Source organism: Labeo rohita, unplaced genomic scaffold (genome assembly GCF_022985175.1).
Source record: "Labeo rohita strain BAU-BD-2019 unplaced genomic scaffold, IGBB_LRoh.1.0 scaffold_1429, whole genome shotgun sequence".
Classification (NCBI taxonomy): Eukaryota; Metazoa; Chordata; class Actinopteri; order Cypriniformes; family Cyprinidae; genus Labeo; species Labeo rohita.
The window spans coordinates 1-19,840 of NW_026127592.1; the positions used below are offsets into that span (position 1 = coordinate 1).

The following is a 19,840-nucleotide window of genomic DNA, read 5'->3' on the forward strand; positions in this document are numbered from 1 at the left end:
TACTGCTAACATATCAGAACCTGTAGAAATGACAGATCATCCATAATTTATCATATACATTTGATTGCATTACATGTTTGAGGTTGTATATTTAGTGGGTATTAAATGTCAATAATGGGCAAACTAGACATAATTTAAATGAATACAAATGAAAGTATACATCAGACTCTTAAAGTGTAAATTTGTGGGTATTTTTAAAGGAAAATTTAATAGATTTTTGTCTTTAATACGGATTTAATAGATTTTTGACTCTTTCCCTTTTGTTCACTGTTCACAGTACATTGTTCATTATATTCATTGCTATAGATACAGATTCATGGATACAAGTTATTTTTGTTTTAGTATTTTCTCTTCTGTTAATATGGTTGCACTATAACAGTTTTTGAGCCAGTTGTGTTTTTTTTTTTAGTGACGTAGAAATTGTGCAGGATGAGAAAGCAGCGCTTCACTTGAATGTTAGATGATTTCTTTATAGCAGGTCTGAATTAGTTTGTGTTAAACTGGACTAAACAAACTCCCATTTGGCTCACAAAATCTCTTCAAATGAGACTGAAGTATCTTCTATAGTTTTTCTCTGTTCTTTGTGTCATTAGTGTAAGATCAGACTCACATGTGTCCAGCTCTGTGTCTGTGAAGAGTGACTGTTCAAAACATGAACCACCATACTTCAGTGAGAAAAAAACATCATCTACCAAAAGGTATGACATTATAGCATTATGTTTGCTAATTTTGTCACTGTGGTTTTTCTGATAGATGTTGACTAAATTAAAAAACATAAATCACTGAACACAATGTATGGTGACTTTTTATTGAACTCTGTCTGGAGCTTCTTTCCAATAATACAATTATACAGGCAGACATTACGAGGAATAAACTGACCATGAAAATAGAGTAGATCAAGCAAGCAAACATTTATAGACATCGAAGAACAAATTCATCTGTATATTAATTACCTTAAACAACAATAAAACCTAATAAATTAGACTAAAGTACTTTGTGTAATATTGTTTGTTTTGTTTTTCTCTGTTCTTTGTGTCATTAGTGTAAGATCAGACTCACATGTGTCCAGCTCTGTGTCTGTGAAGAGTGACTGGTCAAAAGAAGGTGTGCCACCGGACTTAAGTGAGAAAAAAACATCATCTACCAAAAGGTATTTAATGCTTTTCTCATTGTTGGTTGCATTTGGACTGCTAGAAAATATTTCATTGAATATTTATCATTAATCTATATTGTTTAAATATTTTAAAAATAATAATTTGATGTCTACTACATATTTTGTAAAGCCCATTGTCAGTGTGGTATATATTATTAATTCACCTTCCCCTGTGTTGTTTGCTTTTAGGATGGAAAATATTTAAATAAGAGACATAATATTGACCTAAATTTATGCTTAAATAGATCCTAAACTTTAACAGTGTGAACTTAAACAGCTATTGCTTTCTGTCTTTGTTCAAAAATATTTGCAAATTATTTCTCTAATAGTTTCCCTAAAAATGCAGTACTTCATTTTATTCACTAATAGGGTTCAATATGAGACATTAGATTCAGACGTCCAGACTCACAGGAACTACAAGAATTTCAAAGACAATCTCCTGTGGATCTTCAAGGTAGGAAAACACATTTTCAATAATGTTTACATTTATAACCAACAAATAGTTTACTGAACAACAGTATTCAGTAGAAATTTGATTTCTGTTTTATCTTGTTGTCACAAATCTGGTCGGTGTCCTGTTCTCCGCTCACCACCAGACGTCGCTCTCACCTCGTTCTCACACATTGACTATTGCACTACACCCCGGACTCCATTTCCCATCAGCCACTGCTCTTACCATTTGCACCAATCACGGACAGTATAAATACCCTGGTCTTCCTGTCACCCCTCGCCGAGTATTGAATTGTATCTATCGTTCATGCAAAGCATTTCTCCGTGTTTCCCCGTGTCTTGTTTCCTGGTTTTGCCTTGTTGTTTTGTTTTATCTGTCTTTCGGAACTTTCGCCTGCCTGACTATTCTCCTGCCTCGCCCCCTGGATAACGTTCGCCGCTGTTCGACCCACGCCCGGATTATGGATTACTCTCTGCCTAGCCCTTATGCACCTGTCTGCTCCCGTCTCGACCCTGCCTGCTTTTCTATGTGTCTGTCTAGCCCTAATAAAGGTTTGCAAATGGATCCGCTCGTCTCTCGTCTCGTTCTCCCCGTGACAGAATACTCGGCCACAACAGGATCCAGCAATTTACCACCCGGACATTCAGAAGATATGGACACAGACAGGATTTTATGTAGGATCAAACAGAGATCTGGCACACTGGAACAGTACACCCGTGAGTTTCTCTCCATCTCAAATTATTCCACCCTCCCGGACTGTATTCAAATTGAGGTGTTCTGTGACGGTGTGAACGAGCCGTTAAGAGCAAGGCTTAGACGCGAGGGTCCGCGCTCTTCGCTCGAGGCATTTATGAACTTTGCGTTGTCGTGTGTGGGTTCGCCGTGCACCGTGGGGGTCGCAGAGAGGGAACGCAACAACGCGGTAATGGCATCCGCGCATCCCACCCGCAGATTGGCGGTCATGCCGGAGCACGATCCCACAAACACGTTTGCCACCTGGATCGCTCGTGAAATGGCGGCCGTGCAGGAGCGCGCTCAAGCACTGGCGAAGGCTGCGGAGCGCTCCTCTAATCGCGGCGACAGCGGCGCCCCCGTTCACAAGATGGCGGCCGCGTCGGAGCGCGTTCAGGATACAGCAGCGACAGCGGAGCCCATGCACAAAATGGCGGCGACTGCGGTGCCCGTTTGCAGGACTGCGGTGCCCGTTTGCAGGATGGCGGCGGCGCCGGCGTGCGCTCACAAAATGGCGGCGACGGCGGAGCCCGTTCACAAGATGGCGGCGAAAACAGAGCTCGGTCACGTCACAACTGCCATATCAGAGCCATTTAAAGTTGCAGCGGCATTTCCTGAGTCAAGTCAAGTTTCCAAATCAAGCCAAGTTGCAGCTGCGTTTCCCGAGTCAAGTCAAGTTTCCAAGTCAAGTCAAGTTGCAGCGGTGTTTCCTGCGTCAAGTCAAGTTTCCAAGTCAAGTCAAGCCACAGCTGCTGTTCCTGTGTCGAATCAAGCTGGAGCATCTCTTCCTAAGGCAAGTCAAGTTAAAACTGCGTTTTCTGTGTCAAGCCAAGTCAGAGCCATTGCCCCTGTCGCAAGTCAAATTACAGCCATCTTTCCAGAGCCACTGCACAAGATGGCCGCCGTCTCCAAGCAACTGCATAAGATGGCTGCCGTCTCCAAGCCACTCCACAATGTGGACGCCATTCCAGAACCTGTGGTCAACACCCGGACGCCACCTATGGTCATGATGGCCCACGTGCTGGATACACCCCTAATGACAGTTTGGGCAGCTAAAGTGGCGCTCCATGTCGCGGCGGCTACCCCTGGCTCAAGTCAAGACACAGCTGCCGTTCTCCACGAGTCGAGCCAAGTCACAGTTGTTCCCCACGAGCCAAGTTACGCTACAGCTGTTGTTCCTGAGTCAAGCCATGTTGTTTCTGAGTTAAGTCACGCTACAGCTGTTGTTCCTGAGTCAAGCTATGTTGTTCCTGAGTCAAGTCAAGCTGCTGCTGTTGCTTCAGAGTCAAGTCAGGCTACAGCTCAAGCTTCCAAGTCCAGTCAAGCTTCCAAGTCCAGTCAAGCTTCCAAGTCCAGTCAAGCTTCCAAGTCCAGTCAAGCTTCCAAGTCCAGTCACGTCCCGCCTGACGGCCCAGAGTCCAGTCACGTCCCGCCTGACGGCCCAGAGTCCAGTCACGTCCCGCCTGACGGCCCAGAGTCCAGTCACGTCCCGCCTGACGGCCCAGAGTCCAGTCCTGACGTCCGTCCCCGCCTGACGGCCCAGAGTCCAGTCACGTCCCGCCTGACGGCCCAGAGTCCAGTCACGTCTCGTCTGAGCGCCCAGAGTCAAGTCGCATTTCGTTTGACCGCCCAGAGCTTTGTCACATCATGTCTGCCAGTGTGATGGCAACCGCCATCCTCAGCATCTGGGCCGCAAGCTACGCTCCAGAGATCTTGACGACGACTCCAGAAGTCCTACCCGTCGTCAAGTCTGTGCCAGAGGTCTCGTCTGACCTCCCTGAGCCTTGTCACGTCATGTCTTCTAGCGTGCTGGCGATCGCCATTCTCAGTGTGTGGGCTGCACACTCAGCTCCAGAGGTCTCATCTGTTCGCCAGCCAACTCCAGAGCTCCCGTCTGATCTCAAGCCTGCTCCAGAGCTCCCGTCTGATCTCAAGTTTGCTCCGGAGGCCCTGTCTGACCACGAGACAGACCCAGAGGCCTCACCAGTTGGAGAAGCCGCGCCAATGCCTCCTGAGGTGTCAGCTTCGGCTGTAGGTCCTCCTAGGGAGGCGGCGTTCTGCCTCAAACTCTCTGCTTCTCCCCTTATTCTGTCTGCCTCCTCTGTCTCTACTGTTCCTAGGTCCCAGGCCATAAAGCGGTTTCCTGCTCCAGAGGTCCCGTCTGGTCCCAAGTCTGCTCCAGAGGTCCCGTCTGGTCCCAAGTCTGCTCCAGAGGTCCCGTCTGGTCCCAAGTCTGCTCCAGAGGTCCCGTCTGGTCCCAAGTCTGCTCCAGAGGTCCCGTCTGGTCCCAAGTCTGCTCCAGAGGTCCCGTCTGACCTCAAGTCCGCCCCCGAGGCCTTCCCCGTAGGAGAAGCTGCGCCAATGCCTCCAGAGGTGTCAGCGTCAGCTGTGGAACCTCTTATGGAGAGGGCGTTCACCTCAATACTCTCTGCTTCTTCCCTTCTTCTGTCTGTCTCCTCTGTCCCTGTTCTCCCCAGATCCCAGACCGTAACGCGGGTTCCTGTTTTTCCCCGGAGGGCCGCTCCGCCTCCTGCTCTTCCCCGGAGGACTGCTCCACCTCCAGTTCCGCCCTGGAGGAGTCCTGCGCCTCCTGCTCCTCCTCTGCTCGCCCTGGAGGACTCCTGTGCCTCCTGCTCCGCCTCCAGTTCCGCCCTGGAGGAGTCCTGCTCCGCCTCCAGTTCCGCCCTGGAGGACTCCTGCTCCGCCTCCAGTTCCGCCCTGGAGGAGTCCTGCTCCGCCTCCGGCTCCGCCCTGGAGTACGCCTGTGCCTCATGCTCCGCTCTGGAGGACCCTTGCCCAGCCGGTTCTGCCTCAGTCCCCTGGCCCCCCCACCGCTCCCCTGGACTGTTGTTTCTGTTGGAGCGTCTGGAAGCCGCTCCTTGGGGGGGGGCTATGTCACAAATCTGGTCGGTGTCCTGTTCTCCGCTCACCACCAGACGTCGCTCTCACCTCGTTCTCACACATTGACTATTGCACTACACCCCGGACTCCATTTCCCATCAGCCACTGCTCTTACCATTTGCACCAATCACGGACAGTATAAATACCCTGGTCTTCCTGTCACCCCTCGCCGAGTATTGAATTGTATCTATCGTTCATGCAAAGCATTTCTCCGTGTTTCCCCGTGTCTTGTTTCCTGGTTTTGCCTTGTTGTTTTGTTTTATCTGTCTTTCGGAACTTTCGCCTGCCTGACTATTCTCCTGCCTCGCCCCCTGGATAACGTTCGCCGCTGTTCGACCCACGCCCGGATTATGGATTACTCTCTGCCTAGCCCTTATGCACCTGTCTGCTCCCGTCTCGACCCTGCCTGCTTTTCTATGTGTCTGTCTAGCCCTAATAAAGGTTTGCAAATGGATCCGCTCGTCTCTCGTCTCGTTCTCCCCGTGACACTTGTTAATGTATGTTTACTTTTAGAAACAAAGAAAATGTATTTTTCTTTTACTTTAGGATCTTGAAAGCAAAATAATTGAATTTCTGAAGAATGAGATGAAAAAGTTTAAGAAAATATTACAAGAAGAAGACTTACAATACTTTGTGAAGGATTTTAATGAGAACAGATGCAGCATCAAAGAAGCAGCTCTTGATCTCACACTCTACTTCCTGAGAGAGATGAAGCAAGATGAAGCTGCTGATACTTTAGAAGGTAAGAGACTCGTGATCATCTGTCACATTGTCATTTTTAAATGTAATGGAGAAAATAGCAAAACTAGCTAAAATGCTAAAAAAAAAAAAAAAAAATATTTTTCTTTTTTTGTCCCTGTGTTTAGATGAGCTGTTCTTCATTCATCAGCTAAAATGTAGCTTAAAGAAGAAGTGTCAATGTGTGTTTGAAGGAATTGCAAAGCAAGGTGACTCTACACTTCTGAATAACATCTACACAGATCTCTATATCACTCAGGGTTGTAGTGAACAGGTCAATACTGAACATGAGGTAAGACAGATTGAAGTTGCTTCCAGGCGTCATGAATCACAAGAAATACAGGTTGAATGCAAACATTTGTTTGAAGCACCTGAACAAGACAAGCAGATCAGAACTGTACTGACAAAAGGAGTTGCTGGCATCGGAAAATCAGTCTCTGTGCAGAAGTTTGTTCTGGATTGGGCTGAAGGAAAAGAAAATCAAGATATCAGCTTCATATTTCCTCTTCCATTCAGAGAGATGAACTTAAAGGATCAAGAAAAACTAAGTTTGATGGACCTTATAAATCAGTTTTTTCAAGAGACAAAAGGTCTGAACCTTACAAGAAGGAACCAAAAAGTCCTGTTCATTCTTGATGGTTTGGATGAATGTCGTCTTCCTCTAAACTTTAAGGAAAATGACGTGTGGTGTGATGTTCCATCACCAGCCTCTCTGGATGTTCTCCTAACAAATCTCATCAAGGGAAATCTGCTTCCTTCTGCTCTCATCTGGATCACCACCAGACCAGCAGCTGCCAGTAAGATTCCTCCTGACTGTATCGACCGTCTGACAGAGATACGAGGATTCAGTGATGCACAAAAGGAGGAGTACTTCAGAAAAAGATTCACAGATGAGGATCTGGCCAGAGAAATCATTGATCATGTTAAAAAATCAAAGAGTCTTTTTATCATGTGCCACATCCCAGTCTTCTGCTGGATTTCAGCCACTGTTCTCCAGAACATTTTGGAAGAGAAAAAAAATAATGTTGTGAAAAACAATAAGGCTTATGACAAATCCAAAATACTACAGGAATCAAATACTGAAGACATTCCTAAGACTCTGACACAAATGTACACACAATTTTTCCGCTTTCAGATCCTGCAGAGCAGACGAAAGTATGATGGAGAATTTACACCAGATGTTTCCTGGGATAAAGATGCCATATTTTCACTGGGGAAACTGGCATTTCATGAGCTGGAAAGAAACAATGTAATCTTCTATGACACAGATCTGAAAGACTGTGGTATTGACGTCTATAAGGCATCAGTGTATTCAGGCATGTGTACCCAGATCTTTAAGGAGGAAAGAGGGATTGTTCTTGGTACCATGTACTGCTTTGTTCACTTGAGCATTCAAGAGTTTATTGCAGCCCTTTATGCTCAACTGTTTCTAGACATCAACAAGAAATATGTGTTTGATCAAGACTCTATAGAACGGGAAAACAAAAGTGAAACCAAGATTGATTTGCACAAGACTGCAGTGGACAAGGTGCATGAGAGTCGCATGAGAGTCCTTCGCTTCCTTCCCAGACTGTCACTCCCGTCCAAAAAAAACATGATAAAGAAGAGAAGTATATTTGTTCATGAGTCTACAGAGCAGGAAAACAATAGTGACACCATGATTGATTTGCTCAAGACTGCAGTGGACAAGGCACTAGAGAGTGATAATGGACACCTGGATCTTTTTCTTCGATTCCTCCTTGGTTTGTCACTCCAGTCCAATCAGCGACTCTTACAGGGTCTGTTGAGACAACAGGATGGAAATGACCAAATCAAAAAGGAAATAGTTCAGTACATCAAGCAGAAATTTGAAGCTAATCTGTCTCCAGAGAGATCCATCAATCTGTTCTACTGTCTGAATGAACTGAACGACCAAACTCTGGTGAAAGACATTCAGACCCACCTTAGCAAAGGAAGTCTCTCATCTGCTGATCTTTCACCTGCCCAGTGGTCTGCTTTGGTCTTTGTGTTGTTGACATCAGAGGAGGAGCTGGAGGAGTTTGAGCTTCAGAAATTCAAGAAATCAGACGAGTGTCTCATTAGATTATTGGCAGTCATCAAAACCTCCAAAAGAGCTCTGTAAGTTGATCATTTTTGCTTTTATCTGAAAAATACATTTATCTAGGGTTCCCATGCATCCTGGAAAACCTGAAAAATTAATTACTGATTTTAGTCCTGTAAAATGTGTGGAAAATTAGAAAAATATAAACATGTCATGGAAAAATCTTGTTGCTCAGGAAAATGATTTTAAAAAATGTTCTTGTGTTTTTCTTTAGCTGAGAATAATGAGTTTTGTTCTCCATGAAACTATTAATGTTAGTAGCAGAAATTGCTTGTTCAGGAATACTGAGGTTTGACACATGAGAAAAGTTAGGGATGTAACAGTATGAAAATTTCCTATCACGATTATAGTGACCAAAATTATCACGGTTGTCAGTATCATGATTGTCACGTGACACACCGCAGCCAATATAGCGCTGTATGACATATCGCTTTTATTTCGTTTTTCCTTTTTTATTCAAAATATTCACACACTTGCTTACCATGTCTTCAACTGATATTCCGATTCACGAATACGTGTAAGTGAGTGTATTTTGCCGTTTTAACACATTTATAAATGATCTGGATCGTGATCTATATCGTGAGATGGGCGCCGCCATGTTTGTTCGCGTTGAGTCCTGTCACTCGGATTTACAGCACATAAATTCACCAGTTACTCCCGAAATAAATGCAAATAAGTGTCTGGTGAACTGGGAAAGGAATGGAGTGAATTATATCGTTAATTACATTATGTGTATCTGATATAAATCAAACACGTCGGCAAATTATACTTGAATGGATTGTTATTGCTGCTTCCATAGACATCCGTGTGTATTTTACAAACTCTAAATGTATTGTTTTACTAGTACTTATGTGTATTTGAATGTCTGAAACCTAAAATAAACGTTAAGTCGTTGAAAACACTGCACAATTGTGATTTTATGACAAGCGCAGCGCGCGGTCTCTCTCTGGCTCAGCGCCAAACAACGCGCGAAAACACAGTTTGAATTTGGCAGTTGCGTGACGTCACAGAACGTTCTAAATCCCATATGTGGGACCGAACCGTTCAAAGTCTTAAGAACACTACTTTAGATCTTACATGGAGTGAAAATGAAAACAAAATGTCATTGAATCTTTTCTGAAAACAGTCAGAACCTTCAGAGGTACATTCATATAATTCATTTATTCATATATTCATTTTATTTGTATAATTCCTGATTTATGTTTCTGCCGGTTGGTGCCCAACCCCTAATTGCGAAGTGAAATGCACGGACTGCAAATACATTAGTTACCAAATAATACACACGTTCTTCTTATGAGGGTTGCACTTTACTAAATAAAATGATTTAATAAATAACTGTTTACAATAAGCACTTACTCGCGCGTACACAGGAGAGTTTGAGAGCGCATATGTAATATCTGAGGGAGCGCAGAGCCATGATCACTATATATATTTGGGAGAGCATTCGTGCTGGCACCCGCTCATATTACAATAATGCACTCTTTTTATTTGCTATTAAAATAACGCCAAAAACTGCTTCAAATGAAGGATGAAAATGAGAATTGAGTCATAAATGCTGCAATCCATTTCTTACTGATTAAAATAGATGGAAACTATTTTGTGTTTTTCTGTGAGTGCTCGATCATTTCCGTGGGGATCGGCGCCTATGCCATTAGCACCCTTTTAAAACATTTAAGCTTTTCCGCCGTCTTTTCACACAAAGCAAAACTACTGTGTGAGTTGTGTGCAAATGTTACTTAACGGTCTTTATGCTGGACAGTATTTATTTATCATCAGTTGTTTATTATTTATCATAATTGTTATTATCGTGGTAATCAAATACATTTATAATGATAATTAAAATATGAAACGGTAATACAAATCGTGGGGAATTTTATCATGATTTATTGTCAAACTGGTAATCATTACATCCCTAAGAAAAGTATTTTAAATGATGATGGTTAGTCCATCAAATGTCCACTCAGATATTTGTAGTAAATGCCAACAGATAATCAGCTAACTAGTGATTGTGGTTTATTTTAATGTATAATTCCAGGCTTTCTATAGTAGCAGTAATACCAAATACTGGGTTATTGTGGTTCTCACTGATAGGCAGCTGCTTCCAAACATTCCTGTGCATATTTTTGGAAGCAGTCTGTAAAGAGCATTGTTTTTTTTTTTTTTTTTTTTACAGCATTGTGCATTGAATCCAGTGTTGAGCACTTGATCACAATGGTTGTTTAATTGTTTAAAGGTGTTTAATTAGAATTCACTCAGTAAAGCTTTTTCTTGAACCCATGGGACTAGCATGTATAATTCACTGTAATTAAAACTATAAAATAAATAATATAATAACTGTTTGTATTTAGCAAATGTATTCAATCTAATTATTGTGTATCTTATTTCCCTCATAGGCTAAATGACTGTGGTTTAACAGACAAAAGCTGTTCAGCTCTGGCTACAGTTCTTGGATCAGATACCAGTCTGAAAGAGCTGAACATGAGCAATAATAATCTGCAGGATTCAGGAGTGAAGCTGCTCTGCGCTGGACTGGAAAATATGAAGTGCAATTTGGAGATACTGAAGTAAGTTATGTGACAATAGACCAAAATTGAGCTCAACAAAAACATAAGGTGAAAAACAGACTTAGATAATGAACAAGTCTGTATGTGGTGCTTTTATGTTTATGCCTGCCATAGTGTTTTTTTTCTGATTTGGTCTGTCATTGACACTGTCCTAAGCTGACACATTTTGCTATACCATTTACAGAATGTATTTGGTTATGTCCAAGGTATGTATAACTTAACATGCATTTGATGGTTCATTTGTATTTATGATGATGTGTATCTGTTTGTATGTATAATTGGATATGAAAAGCTAAGATAAGATGTTTTTAGACTGTTTTTATTTTTACATTTTTATTGGTTATATAGTTACATCGATTTAAGAGTGAGTTTAATTCATTTATAAAGCAGCTGTGGAGTAAACAGTGATGTCATCATCAGCTCAGTTCAGGTCTTATCCAACAGTTTCATTTTTAGTATTTTCAAAATATTAAAGGTGCAGTGTGTAATATTTATGAGAATTTATTGGCAGAAGTGCAATATAACATACAAAACTATGTTTTCAGAGGTGTGTAAAGACCTTACATAATAAGCCGTTATGATTTTATAACCTTAGAACGAGCAATTTATATCTACATACACCACGGGTCCCCTTACATGGAAGTCGCCATTTAGTGCCTCTATGTTTCTATAGTAGTAGGACAAACTTCTACAGGACAAACTTCTACAGAGCGCGTTTCGTCAGTACGTTGTTCAAGAACCGGCAGAGCATCAGTCTTCGTCGGTAAATAAAAGAAAACTTGATGCAGCCAGAAGAAGTCGGGACAGACGACGGCAGAAATCCCGGATAAACATCGGTGTGGCTTTTCCCAGATGGAAGGCGCTTATGGGCTGACAGACATAACGATGTTGAGCCGGCATCGTGATCCCATCGCACCCCCTCCTCCCTTTCCCCTCCCGCAGCCACCGCATCCCAATGCCCTGTTTGGAAAGAAAGTTATGTTTTAAAAGCAATAAACATTAGATGGAAAAATATATATTTCATTACTTTCTCTCGCAGTTATATCATTAGGTAATTGTACTGTATATAAATTGCGGGCATCAGGGGGCCGCTAGTAATGTGCATGGCATTGGCATTTCACTTTCACTTTTCGTCATGATGTTTCACTGTAGAATTCGTCCGATGCCAATTTGGTAGACGTCGCCCAACCCTACTTACTGTCATACTAAAAAGTCAGTGAATAAACCTGAGACAATGATCAATGAGTAACAATAATATTCGCAATAACATATTGGTTTACTGAATAATTAAGTAAATATAATTCTTTGACATTTTTGTCCTGTGTCAGCTTCCATAGCTTCTGTGTGCGTTTCGAAAGGGCGGGGTGAGCGGGGGACTGAGCCATTGGTTGAAATTGGAATCCTCACCGCTAGATGCCGCTAAAAATCACACACTGCACCTTTAATTGTCTTTTTTATAATTAGAATTGTTCATTGTAAAATGTCCTTTAACACTTTTATTTAATTTTACTTCTACAAAATAATAATAATAATAATAATAATAATAATAAAACAAACAAACAATAGCCTATCAAGATTGCGTCAGTTGAGGCTTGTGCAGCCTACCTGACTCGCAGAAAAATCTAAACTAATAGGCACACAAAGAAACAAACACTACCAAACATACTGCGGTAGAAAAAAATAAATATTGTATAAAACATAATATAGGTAAGCAACATCACTTGACCAAGCACCAGCATGATTGCAAATGTGAATTTTTTTTTATACAACAGTTATAGTTCAGTAAACAAGTATTAATATTAACTGACTTTTTAGGCAGATTACTGACCGTTTTTGCTAAAGAAAATATTTCCAAGCAATGCTGCAGCAGAACAGTCACGCAACTTTGAGCAACACACAGCGGTGTTTCGTTACTGAATGATTCAGGATTTTTTAACGAATCAGGTGATTCAGTGAGTCATTCATAAAGACATTTATTGACATTTATTGAATGAATTAACCGTTTGAATGAATTGGTTGTGTGACTCACTCATTAAGACTGACTTGCTGCCACCTACTGGTGGTTTGGATACATTTTTAAAAGCATCACTTAATTTTCCGTTAACACTTTATAATAACATTGAGTTGTAAGTCATTTATAAGCAATTAGTTAGTGATGAAATAATCATTTACAAAACTTTTATAAAAGATTACTAAGTGATATGCTAACAATTTGTATATGTTTTGTTAATTCATTTACAAGTAATTAGTTAATAATTAACTAATCATTTACAAAACATGACTGCATTCATAAACAATTAATAAGTGATCTGTTAGTATTTTTATCTATGCTTTGTAGATTAAGTTATAGATCATTTACAAGTGATTAGATAATGATGAACTAATAATTTACAAAACATTACTATACATTCACAAATGATTAAATACTATGCTAACGATTTACACATCTGTCGTAAGTTATCTTAAAAAACAGCATATCATGAAATAATCAAACAGATCCTTAGTCAATGGTTAATAAGTTACTAGTTAATATATTATTAATCAATTATAAATAATTGAAATGTCAATCATTGGAATGTTTACCCTCCATTGAAGATCATATCATGAATAAATCATTTACAAATCTTTCTGCGTCCCCTAATCTAAAGTGTAAACAATTCATCAGTTGTAAATGTTTTACTCATCATTCGTAGTAATAAGTAATAATTGTATTTTTGTGCTTTTCAACATATAACTTGTTAATCATTTATAAACACAGTCATGTTTTGTAAATGATTAGTTAATACTTAACTAAATATATGTAAATGAACTTGTAAGACTTGTAAATGAATTAACAAAACATACACAAATTGTTAGCATATCACTTATAAATCATTTGTCAATGTTTTGTAAATGACTATTTTATCATTAACTAATCACTTATAAATAACTTACAACTGAACGTTATTATAAAGTGCTACACATTTTTCCATTTTCCATTAATATGTTAAAGGAACACTCCACTTTTTAAAAAATAGGCTTATTTTCCAACTCCCCTAAGTTAAACAGTTGAGTTTTACAATTTTTGAATCCATTGTAGGGGATCTACAGAAGTCAATTTAGCTCAAAGGGAATAATTTAAGATTGAACAGAACCTCCGTTTTACAGCGGATCAATGAATTGGCCAGTGATTCATTGAGCGAGCCATATAACATCAACTCTGTACTGGATACTAATATCCAAAATATAGTGAAAACACTGTTTATTAGCACGGTAACAAGGGCAGCAGTTTAAGACATTAATTTATAAGCACACAACACAAGATACTTCTCTTTTCAATATAAATAGGAATTTACTTTATAAACCTAAGAGACATACACTAATCTATCACATAGACGCGCATTCACACATTCATACAAGTTGTAGAAAGAGAGAGATGAGGAAAGAATGAGTTTAGAAGAGTGAAAATATGAATCCCAAGTTTATAGCATAAGTATATGCAATTGCTTAGACCTGAACAACCATCAATCATTTAATTAACCCTCGCGTTGAGTTTCTCAATGAGGTTATTAAACTTATATTAAATGCACCAGTTCAGCCAGAATCTGGAGGTTGTACTTGCGTTGCCTTTGTGTTAAGGGGTTTCCTTTGATGACGTCGTTGCAGAAAGGTTGCTGATTGGTTGGAAGTTCGTGGTCGTTTGAAGTGATGTCTTGGGCGTTGGCTGGACGATGGAGTCGTGTACGCTGGTTGAAGTCTTGAGGCGGGCACGAAGTCTGAGACACGACTTAGCGGCAAAACTTACTTAGAACACGAAACTCTCAACGGAAAGAAAAGATTAAAGTAAAAGAAAGAAATGTGATTATCTCCCCATGTTTTCGTTTAGAGGAGTGGCTGGCGTGCAAGCCAGGAAGCGTTCAAAGAACACAAAAAGCAGCGGCAAAAACAATGGCTAGGAGCATGGCTAAAAGAGATGGCACGAAGCACAAACTAAAAGCATGACTAGAAGCAATTGTTAAAACCAATAGCTAAAAGCAAAATTTTATGGTGTCCTGTGATTTTAAACTTAGCTTTGGACTCATCCCAAAATGGTGTCTTGACCAATTAGATGTTGTCTTTACTCGGGATATTGCTATGTTTCTCCTCCCAAAACATAAATCAGCATGTTATCTTATCAGTCACATGGTCAGAATTTTCCTTCTCTTGCAGAGTATAATTTGGCCATCATTTCTATAACATGAATACAATGCATTTGACAAAGAATTGATCGGTAGAAACGTTCAAAGCATGAATTTTCAAACTCATACATACCAAACATGAATATAAACCCTTAAGCTATTCAGTAGTTATTAAAAGGAAATACACAATGAGTGATTAGAACATAATAGACAAATGTGTGGGTAACATACATAGTAGGGAGTTCTGCAATGGTCTGATGTTCATTCATAAGTCCTTTTACGCATCATTTTGGTGCATATTTAGGTAAAAGGGACAGTCTCTCTGTCATTCTGTGAACTAAGGGCATGTTCCAAGGAACAAAGGAATTTAGAAGGAACTTGGTCTGGTTCTTGTCTTGGGTGGGGGAGTACCACCCAACAATTTCCTCATGTGATGGTCCTGATGTGCTGTATCTTTGACCATTAATTTTGGGTTTCTTGCCCCAATTTTGACAATCTCCTTTCTGAGTTGGGATTATCAATAATTGTGTTCTTTTGTTTTAATGTTGCAAGTGTTTCAAAGCTGTGAAAGTTGGTTGGTTAGGCTTACTTCAGGCTGGCTGGCGCCAGGGTATCCTGGACAGATTTATGACGTGGTCCTGGGCCTCTTTGTAGAATTTGGCTCTTTGGTTTCAACCAAATGTTCTGATCGAATCTTCCATTTGTCTGATTCGCTCTGATACCCTACACCATTCAGCCGATCTCCAGCTCTGGCGGTAGCACTTTTAGCATTGCTTAGCATAGATCATTGAATCTGATTAGACCGTTATCATCTCGCTTAAAAATGACCAAAGAGATTTTATATTTTTCCTATTTAAAACTTGACTCTTCCGTAGTTATATCATGCACAAAGACGGACGAAAAATAAAAAAAGTTGCAATTTTCTAGGTCGAATCAATGTAATATATTTTTATTCTATATAGTACTCTGTGTCTATGTACTCTGTCATCCACCCGTGACCCAGCCGCAAATAATCAGAATGCATTTTTTATTACCTGACCCGTGGATATAACCACCATCCATGCATCATCTCTTATTGGTCCTGGAGAGTGTTTTTTTATTGGTTTTGACCACGATTTCTTTTGCCCATCGAAAAATTGCTGGTCTTTCTTTTGCCCTGGGACCTCAGATAATCATTGTAAAGCTCCAGCTGGTCTGTAAACTGGTGCTGTGTCACAAGGAATGAGTCAGTAATGTGAATTTGGTGTGTTGGTGTAGATACATTTATAAAATAATGACAAACAGATTGCTTTTTTTAGATGATGGAAAATGTTAATATCCTAATGGTGTAATAAATGCTAATGAAGTCTTGTTTTTAATGTGTGTGTGTGTGTGTGTGTTTTGTTTCTTGTCTTTCTGTAGACTTTCAGACTGCAGTATCACTGAAGAAGGTTATAAAGCTCTGGCTTCAGCTCTGAGATCAAACCCTTCACACCTGATAGAGCTGGATCTCACAGGAAATGATCCTGGACAATCAGGAGTGAAGGAGCTCAGTGATTTACTACAGGATGGACTCTGTTCATTAAAGACCATCAGGTGAAAAAAAAAAATATTTAAAAATGATCCACAGATGTGAAATCAGCTGTATGAAAATAGATAGAAGGGTCAAATGCACCATTGTTGAATAGAAATGACATGAACTGGAATTAAATAGCAGTTCAGAGAAATTCAACAGACACACAACAGAATGTGTGGCAAAAATAATTCAAAAATATACAAATCCTTATCTGCTTCCTGTAGGTTTTTGAAAAGTCCTGCTGCAGAGGAAGCGTGTGAGTATCTCACTGGAGTTCTGGGTAAAAGTCCATTACTACTGAAAGAACTGGATCTGAGTGGAGATAAATTAGGAGATCTGGATGGGGAGAAACTCTCTGCTCTTTTGATGGACTCTCATAGCAAACTGGAGAAAATAATGTGAGTGAACATGATTTATACATTGAAACCTCTTTGATTATTCATTATTAAAGACTGTCAGTCACATGTGTAATCAGATATGAAGAGCTGTTGATCTGATGTGTGTTGAATATGTGCTGAATAATAATAATCGAGCGTTGTGTTAGTTCAGGCAGAACACGTCAGTCAAGCTCACATCAGCTGATACCGCCAACACTAACCGTATGCAATATAACTGTAATAAATATACATGATGAAAGTGGTCCTGACTGAAATGCTGTTTTTGTGTTCAGGCTGAATAATTGTGAGCTGACAGAGAAAAGGTGTTCAGTTCTAGCTACTGTTCTCTCCTCCAAAACCATCCTGAAAGAGATGAACCTGAACAACAGTCGTCTGCTGGACTCAGGAGTCAAAGAGATCTGTGAGGGACTGAAGAATCCTGTGTGTGAGCTGAAGATACTGAAGTGAGTACATTTCACCAACAGCTACACTCAACACCACAGCAGTGAGATCAATATTGCACACTGTCTGTTGATTATATGTGACCCTGGACCACAAAACTAGTCATAAGGGTAGTGTTGTTTTTGGTGGTCTTAGTTTAGTCAAGTTTCATTCAACTAAAAGTCTGAGCATTTTAGTCCTATTTTATTAAGAATTATCCATGACTATTTTCGTCCAGTGTTAGTCGACAAAAAACTGATGACATTTTAGTCTAGTTTTAGTCAGTGAAAATTGTATTTTAGTCTCTTTTTAGTAATGCAATTCTATTTAACCCAGTCAATATAGTATAAGTACCTAGTAGTATAGATGAAACCAAAATTTTCTTTCAGCCAAACCCATTTCAAACAAGAATATCTTGTTATATTATTGTTACCTTATAGACTCAAGAATACATCCATTCCAGACACAGAAGACTCTGATTTGGATTTACAACATTTATTTTACCAACCAAACATGTTAGAAGTACACACACATAAATTGAAATAAAATAAATAAAAACAATAAATAAGATAAAATAAATAAAATAGCATCACATGACAATGCCAGAAAAAATGAATACATTCAAATTTGACAAAGAAAAACAAGGTGCTTAAATGCTCAAGCTACAATAACATACAAAACTTCTTTCTCTTCTTTGTACATTTTGTCAATCAAGTTTAAAATTGTATGTATTTTTGGCACTTTGAACTTTTTATCCATTTTTGCCATCATGGCAATGAACTCCTCAGCTTTGACAGTTTGTGCTGGGAGCCCTGTGTGGCCTATCCACTGCGCTCTCCCCTCCTCTTTGGTACGTTGTTCAGGGGAGTTGTTGTTGTAGCTCCTTGTGGCAAAGAAAACCTGAGCACTAGTTAGCTTGTCCATCTTCTTGGGTGGGACTTGCTTCACTGGTGCTGTTTCTGGAATCTAGCACAGGAACAGATACAATGTCTGGACAGATGTAGCCTCTGGAAAATCTAACTGAAAAATCTGTTGTAGATATTAAAAACATAAATCCTTGCTAACCATAGTAAATCAACCTCAACCTGTCTGTTTAAAAAAATACTAAATTCAAAGGATAAATACTGTTTTCTGTTTTGGCACACGTAATTTGGCATGAATCGTAAAATGTAGCACTTCTGTTAACGCCAGAGCCATTGAAAAACAGAGCTGTGACAAGTTGATCACATGATTCACAAAGCTCTCAAAACAAACCAGCGTGGACAGTACAAAATGTGTTTAAGTGGGATAGAGACGACAGCTTCACTATACAGGTATTTGCAGCCATTTTTGGTAAACATTACAGCATATTAAGCATTGATTTTACATCGATGACATTTATAGTATAATCTTATTCTGGAAAGTGATGGAGGCAACCCTTATGAAAATTAAATATGGCTTTACTACAAATAAAACAAAGAAAAAACATGGTTACTATAGTTAAATCATGGTAACCACAATGGTCTTGCTACACTAACCATAGTACAACCATGGTATTTGTAGAAAAACTATGGTTATAGAAATGGTAATCAATGCACCAAAAACATGGTTACTATACTTTTACTATAATAAAACCATGGTTAATTTTCGTAAGGGTTAATATGGTTTTCTTGTATTTAGCCCTCAAATATTGCTTACTTATAATGTGACTGTACAGCTTAACTATTTTTCAGTTAAATAAATGTTTTCTATTTTAGTTCAGTAATGTTCATTTAATATTTTAAGGAGATCATTTGGTACTAAATACTATTTATCCAATAATTATGGTCCATTAATGACTTAAAATTAGGGGTGTGACGAGACCCTTATCCCACGAGACGGGACAAGACACGAGATTGGGTTCACGAGAATGAGACGAGACGAGATTTTTAAACTTTTTTTTTTTTTTTAAATCCTCAATGATGAAATATATAGGGAAAATAGTCTTTTATTCAACTGAAAAAGACAAAATGCAAAAAATGAAGGTGCATTTTGAACTTTATGAAATTAAACTTCAATTTTAATGAATAATATGCAGTAATAAACAACATTTAAACAAGAGCTTCACGATTCTGAATAAATCGAGAATCCTAGTTGTTTTTAATAAATTGGAGACCATGATTCTCTCACGATTCTGGAGAAAAAAAGATTAGAAAAATAAACAAAATAACATAATTTATAGTTCTGGCAAATTGTTCATCGGCTAAGTCTTTGCTAAAAACATATATTCATTTAAGCAAAATAAAATAATAATAATAAAAAACATTCAGTGAAGGAGTCAGTGTCTCACTTCATTAAGACCTGTTTGACTATTGAAATTCCTGAATGAATGATTCAATGACATGTTTTAAACGGACAGTTGTCGTCACCTCCTCGCAGAAGAGGATCAGCGTTACAATAGATACACGTGTTAAAATACTTTCGGTTTGATCGCTACTGTAGACAATAAGTGTTTATACCCAAACTATAAACTTTTATCCCTGTACTTCTATTATTTAAATGTCTGTAACACAGAAATAATGATTATAATGTGGTTTGTTTTGCTCTTTCTGCATTCACGTTTACCCTCTGATTCATTAACATGGGCAGCGACAAAACCTGCTTCTCATGTGAAACAGTCAAACAGACACAGCTAAATCGTTGTCATTCAGG

General features: G+C 39.4%; 1 protein-coding gene across 1 annotated transcript; it reads left to right on the plus strand.

The window, feature by feature from the left end:
- Positions 1 to 567: 567 nt before the first annotated feature.
- On the plus strand, positions 568 to 17,218 carry LOC127158280 (NACHT, LRR and PYD domains-containing protein 3-like; the record flags this gene model as incomplete). The annotated part of the gene is made up of 9 exons (XM_051101450.1): positions 568 to 698; positions 1,043 to 1,150; positions 1,523 to 1,607; positions 5,784 to 5,979; positions 6,104 to 8,093; positions 10,470 to 10,640; positions 16,199 to 16,372; positions 16,577 to 16,750; positions 17,023 to 17,218. Coding segments are annotated over 9 exons (3,204 nt in total), but the record flags the coding sequence as incomplete, so codon positions are not given.
- Between the last annotated feature and the right edge of the window lie 2,622 nt (positions 17,219 to 19,840).